General features: G+C 38.4%; 1 protein-coding gene across 1 annotated transcript in view; it reads right to left on the reverse strand.

Annotated features, from left to right (window-relative positions):
• Positions 1 to 1,953: 1,953 nt before the first annotated feature.
• The window catches only part of IFLTD1 (intermediate filament tail domain containing 1), a 93,292-nt gene continuing 88,350 nt past the window's right edge, over positions 1,954 to 6,895 (reverse strand). The window contains exons 8-9 of the mRNA XM_006897221.1: positions 3,167 to 3,250; positions 1,954 to 2,084 (exon numbers count right to left, since the gene is read on the reverse strand). Of these exons, the coding sequence (XP_006897283.1) occupies positions 1,954 to 2,084; positions 3,167 to 3,250 (215 nt within the window). The remainder of the gene's footprint in view (positions 2,085 to 3,166; positions 3,251 to 6,895) is intronic.

The following is a 6,895-nucleotide window of genomic DNA, read 5'->3' on the forward strand; positions in this document are numbered from 1 at the left end:
CGTGATATCCTTCTCCAATGACTGTCCTTCCTGGCTGCATCCCCAAAATATGTGAAACGGAGTTTCAAAATCCTTGCCTCCAAGGAGAAACTTGGTTTAACCCTCTCAGAGATAGACCTGTTTGCTCTCCTTGCTGTCCATGGTATGTTCAATACTCTTCTTCAGCACCACGACCAACTCAAAGGCATCAACTCTTATTCTGTCATCCTTAGTCATTGTCCAGCTCTCTGATAGCTTATAATTAATTGCAAAGACCATAATCTGGATTGGACACATCTTAGTCTCTAGACTGATAAAATTGCTCTTTAGCATTTTGGAGACATCCCTCATACCAGACTTCCCCAACACAATTCATCCTTTGGTTTTCTGACTCCTAATGCCATGAGCTGCTGAAATTGTTAACAACCTCAATCTTTTCTTCATCCATCATGGTGCTGCAAGTTGACCCAGTGGTGAGAATCTTTATCTTCTTTATGTTGAGCTTTAATCCATATTGAAGACTACAGTCCTCAATGCAGAGAAGAATCCCACTTAACTCTCAATGGGAGAAGTAGGGAGTGCAATGTAGAACAAGCTGAGCTGCTAATAGAAAAAATAGAAGTTCAAAATCAAAGAAGGCAGGATAGAGCTCCAGTGGGTACACCAAGGTGCATCGCAGGATCCAGAAGGGCAGGATGACCAGTTGAGTGATGATGAAGACAATGACGAAGATGATGAAGATATTGTTGCAGGTATTTTTCCATCCCGCATAGTTAAACATCTTGGCTGACTCAAGCAGGTAATCAGAAGAGTCATGCAGAGCCATGATGAGAGTCCCTGCCCGGATGTAATTGGCAAACCAGGAGAAACTGATGAGGATGATGGTGGCCACATGGTGGATGATCTGTTCCTTGAAATCCTTTCGTTTGACATCAGAGGCAATGCTGAAGAGCAGAGACCAGTAGAAAGAAAGCTCAGTCATGTAGTACCAATACTGGGCAGGAATGGTGCTCTGTATGGGAGCTCTATCCTGCCTTCTTTGGCTATTACTTCTTCAATTCCATGATGGCAGTGCTACAGTTGCTGCATATCTTCTGGGCCTATCTCATTCTGCGCATGGCCTACAAGTTCATAACTGGAAAGGTGAAGGTTCTGTTGTATGCTGTAGACCATAATACCCTTAATCTACAAATTGTGCAAACTCTATCCCACCAACAGTCCTTTGAAAAACTATATTGAGGGTATAGATAGATCAAAAAATAGGCCTATTAAGGGGTATTCTTAAGAGATTTGAAGATATCACATAACCTTCTTTATCCCCTCCTACAGCTCGTAGAAGATGAACGCAGTGACCGTGACGAAACAGAAAGCTCGGAGGGGGAGGACGCCACAGTAGGGGGAGGACCAAAAAGTCGGCCCCTAGCGAACGGCCATCCCATCCTCAATAACAACCATCGGAAGAATGACTGAACTGTGGTCCCTGCTGTCCCAAAAATGACATCTAAAGCCAAGGAACTGCGCACTCCCCCCACAGGGTCACTTTACATTACGGGGAGAAAGGAGTGAAGAGAGTTCTCTGTGCTTCTCCTTTTTTCCCCATTGCCTTTAAACCAAATTCTAACCTACTCGTCCTCACATAGAAGGGAGGGTGGTTATATCCTTGGAGGGGAGGATTGTCTTATTTAACTCTCTCTCCAACTCGTCCATTCCACCGCTTGAGACCCTTCCTCAGCTCTAGGAATGGGGTTTACAACTCACATTCCTTATGCTTCAGAATCTGGCCCTAGCTATTTGCCTTTGACTTCCAGAGCCAAAGTTGTGCCTTATTGTCCTATTTGTGGGCCTCATTCTGCCAAAGTTGGACCATCTTCCTTAACGCTCCCTACTTGGGCCAAAAAACCAAAGCTGAGCTGCCTTTAACTTCTTCCCTTCTAAAACACAGATTGAGTGTGGGAGGGTATACATGACCCCAACCTACTTCTGCCAAAAGTAGAGACTGTGTAAAAGGTCTTTGTTTTTTGTAATTCCTCTACCAGCTACCCCTGTAGCCAGAGGTCCAATATCTAGCTGCCTTTCTCTGGCATCTTCCTCTTCAGATAGGCAAGCTGGTTTGGAGTAGAATGGCAATTACTTTTAGTTTTTATTTATTAAACATGCGGGGTTTTGGTTTTAAAGTCAGAATTACAAGCACCTGGCATTTTAGCAGAGGGACCATTTCAGACCAAATGTACTGTTAATGATTTTTTTAATTAAAATATATTAAAGATTAAGTAAAATATGGCAGCAAGTGTCTGAACTTACTAGAGATTGATGAGGATAAACTAAATAAACTAAGATGGTCTTCCTTAAAAAAAAAAAAAAAGAAGAAGTTCAAAATCATTAGCTGCTACAGACCTTCTGCAACAAACAGGTTCTCCTCTGTTTTGGCTAGCAAGGTTGTATTATTTGCATAACACAGGTTGTTGACAAGTCTTCCTCAAATCTTGATGCCACACTCTTCTTCACAAAGTCCAGCCTCCTGAATGATCTATTCCACATACAGATTGAAAAAGTATGGAGATAGGATACATCCCTGATGCACTCCCTTCCTGATTTTGTACCATGCAGTGTTTCCCTGCTTTGTACTGAGAACCAAGAATAGGTTTTGCATAAACACAATCAAGTGTTCTGGCATTCCCATTTTCCTCAAGGTTAGCCAAATGACCTGCACAGTCAAATTCCTTTGCACAGCAATGAAGAACAGGTAGACATTACTTTGGTACTTTTTGCTTTCTGCCAAGAACCATCTTATAGTGGCGATAATGTCTCTAGTGGCATGGCCTCTTCTAAATACAGCTTGTATTTCTGAAAGTGCTCTCTCAATGTACTCTTCCAGTCATTTCTGGATAATCTTCAGCAAGATTTTGATTGTATGTGATGTTAATTATGTAGTTCAATAATTCCCACACTCAGATCACCTTAATTTTTTTGATTCTACATTTTTTTAGATCCTACAAAAATATAATTTTTCATGACTATGATATAGTCTTTTCCCAAAGTTGATTTAAAAATTATTATTTCTGCAATGGGTAGAAAGAAATGCCATAATTTCTCTTTTTCTCACTTTCAGCTCTATTTAACTTTTATGCCTTTTTAATATATATTATATTTGGAGTCTAAATTTTATCAAGCTTGGGTCCTTACTTACCATTTTCTCTTAGGCAAGCTTTTTCAATCCTGTGATATTTTGCAAAAATAGTCACAAATTCTTTCCAGTTCTTTACACATGCCTCTGTAATGAAACAAAAACAACATAGAAAACTTCAAACCAAACCCATTGCTCTCAAAGACTATGTAAGTTCTTCTCCATCAGGTTTCCAAGAGTATAAATCTTTATGTAGGGTCGTTGTTTCATCTTTCTCCTGAGGAGCAGCTAATGGTTTTGACCTCCTGTTCTATTAGCAGTTCAGCTTGTTGTATATTACATTACCTATTTCTGCCATTGAGAGTTAAGTGGCTTTCTCTGTCTATTGAATCTGACACAGCAGAGGCTGGAAAGATGCCTGTGATTGGGCTTTGCCCTTTCTTACTGCTTTGGTAAGAAATGCATCACATAAAGAATCCCTGTTGGGTTCCCAACTAGCCAGTCAGATGTAAGAGAAAAATGTCCCAGTTACCCTCTGCCAATGGCCAACACTAATCATCAAACATGTGAATGAAGCCATCCTAGACCAAATAGCATCAGCTGATCTGCTTGTTGACAGCAGTCAAATGATAGAATCTTAGTTTTCCATCCAAATTACTGATCACAGAATCATAAGCTAATATGTGATTCTTGTTTTCACCCATTAAGTTTTGAGATACAGGGAAGCACTTGCTATAGATCAAAGACTACAGCCTGCAGTATGTGTTGCATCTCAACATCAAGTAGACAAAAATGCTCACCACTGGACCATCATGTTAGGTGGACAAAAGACTTAAGTTGTCTACGATTTCATCTTGCTTGGATTCACAATCAACATCTTTGGTATTAGCAGTCAAGAAAGAAAAAAAAGTCTCATTAGGAAAATCTACTGTCAAGGACCTCTGCAAGGTGTTAAGTAGCAATGATGTAAGTTTAAAGGCTAAAATGCATCTGATTCATACTATGATCTTTTAATTTACTTGTTGTGCATCAGAAATTTGGACAAAAAATAATGATAAAGTCATCACCAATGCCTATGAGTTGTGGTGTTGGAGACGAGTAATGAATGTCCCAAGGACTACCAAAGAACAAATAAATATATCTCGGAGGAAGTGCAACTGGGATACTCCTTAGAGACAAGGATGGTTAAACTTTATCTCACATATTTTGGGCATGTTGTTAGAACGTGCAGTCCTTGGAAAGAGATATCACGCTTAGAAAGGTAGAGGGCCAGAGAAAGAAGAAAAGATCCTCAATGAGATGGGTCAATATAGTGACTGCAATAAGGGGCTCAGGCATCTCAGAGATGATGAGGATAGCAAGGCTCAGGATAGGGCAAGGGTCAGACCATTGTTATAGGGTCACTGAGCAGTAGTTGACTCAATGGCACTTAACAGCAATAAGTTTTGGGCTAATTTGTTTGTAGGGAAAGAAATATAACTTACACATTTTTCAGAGAGAAAGCCAGTACTTTTATAATGTTGAATTAATTTATTAGCATTACCTCACCAAAAACACAAAAGGGAGCTCTCGTAGCCTAGTGACAAGAAGCTGTGTTGCCAGCCTGAGGGAATGTGGATCAAGGCCACAAGGTGTGCCATGGGAGGATGGACAATCTCCTTCTATGTGATTAACTGCCTCTGAAAACTCACCAGTGGGTCAGCTATGGATCATTTCCAGCTCTATGATGCACAATAACAACAACGACAACCAAACCACAAAAACACTAGCCTCTGAAATCATACTTTATAAACATGTACGTTGTAAAGTGATAGATCACCATGACTTTTCAATTATGTAGCTACTCATTCAAATTTAGTTTTGCTATGTTTTCAGTCTAGTTTCCTGGGAGACTTGGATGTATCTTTCCATAGTGTCTGATGTTGTGCCTCTTAATAAACACAATTCTATCGTTAATACTCTTCAGAAGACCATTTTATGACTTTCTCGAAATTTTTGGCTGTAATATTTTTTTATGTTTTCAACAATATCGTTTGAAAGAAAATGATATCTAAGATTTGCTGTCTTAAAAATCATTATGACCATGCTGGAATCATTCAGGCAACTTATTCTATTTTCATGTAATCTATTAGATATAATCTCATATTACATAGTGGGGGAAAAGTAGAATAAATTTTTATATACTCTGCAACTATGTTAAATAATAGTTAATATTTTTATTTTTTATTAATACTTTAACAAAAGTTGACAGAAAACTTGGATTTTCATTCATTTCTTGTTGCACATTTTTCTCCATACCTATTCACAATTCACTTTTTTCTTTAAATAGATTCTTTCATTGTTGCATAATTTCCTCCCTCTCCTGTCCCCCCAGTTCACTTTGCTATGCACCTCTTATACTGAGCTGCTGTCATGCAAATAATATCTAATCATATATTCCTTGAAAACAGTTATTTCCTTCATCTGTTTCAAAGCAGCATTCATTATTTATCCCCTCTTTTCTTCATTTCCTCCCAACCCCCACGTCAGGCCTGTTCTATAACAGTATCATTATGTAGTATTTGGTCTTTTGTGCCTGAGATATTTCACTAAGCATATGTCCTCTGTATTACCCATTTTGTATGATATTTTATGAGTTCCTTGGTTTTGAGTGCTGAGTAGTATTCCATTTGGGTGAATATACCACAGCTTTTCTATCCATTCATTTATTGGTGGGCACTTGGGTTGCTTCTATCTCTTTGCTATTGTGAACAATGCAATGATAAACATAGATGTGCATATATCTGTTTGGGTGGCAGTTCTGGTTTCTTTAGGGTATATTCCAAGTAGTAGAACTGCTGGGTCAAATGGTATTTCTATTTCCAACTTTTTGAGAAAGTGCCTTAATACCTTACATTTTGATGGCACCATTTTACACTGCCAACAGTGAATACAGGTTCCAGTTTCTCCATGACCTTGCCAACATTTGTTGTTTGCTGCTCTGTTGAACTTTGCTATCATTACTGGAGTGAGATGATATCTCATAGTTGTTTCGAAATAATGGTTAAATTTTTGGTTCCTCAGTTTTCTCTTCTCCTCTCTTATTTTCTGCCTCCTCCAATTCTGTCTCCTCTGTCTCCTAAATAGTTCAAATAAAGGTACAGACATCAAGAGACCTCACCTCAGTATTTCAATGTCATCATTCTATTAAGAAAAAGAACACTTTTACATCAGTGGTTTGTTACTAGGGGCAGTTTTGTCTCCCAGTGGATAATTGGCGATGTCTGGGGACATTTTTAGTTGCCACACTTGAATAGGAGGCATAAAGGTGCTACTGGTTTCTAGTAAATAGAGTCTAGGGATATTTTTAAACATCCTGCAATGCACAGGACAGTCTCGCACAATAAGGAGTTGTCAGACCTCAAATATAAATGTAAACTGACTTCCATCAATTCGGTGCTGATGCAGAAAATCTCTGGTGAATTTTTAAGGTTATAAATCTTTGCGGAGGAAACATCTGGTGGATTTGAATGCCAGACTTTTGGTGAATGGCCTGATGAATTACACCCTATGTAATAGCACCCACATAATAGTAACAACAACAATAATAGTAATAGCATTACCATATTTAAATAAATTATCAGTAAATGTTATTCAGTTCATAATCCTATTTCTGCAACTATTTCAAAGTAATGCTTTTCAAATTTGGAATCAATTATGGTTTATGAATTACATTTTTGTTTTGTTATCTATCTATCTATTTTTCATTTCAATGAACATCTACAGAGATTTTGGAATTCCATTCATTCATTG

This window comes from Elephantulus edwardii, unplaced genomic scaffold (assembly GCF_000299155.1).
Source record: "Elephantulus edwardii isolate Elephantulus edwardi_28Jun2011 unplaced genomic scaffold, EleEdw1.0 scaffold00206, whole genome shotgun sequence".
Classification (NCBI taxonomy): Eukaryota; Metazoa; Chordata; class Mammalia; order Macroscelidea; family Macroscelididae; genus Elephantulus; species Elephantulus edwardii.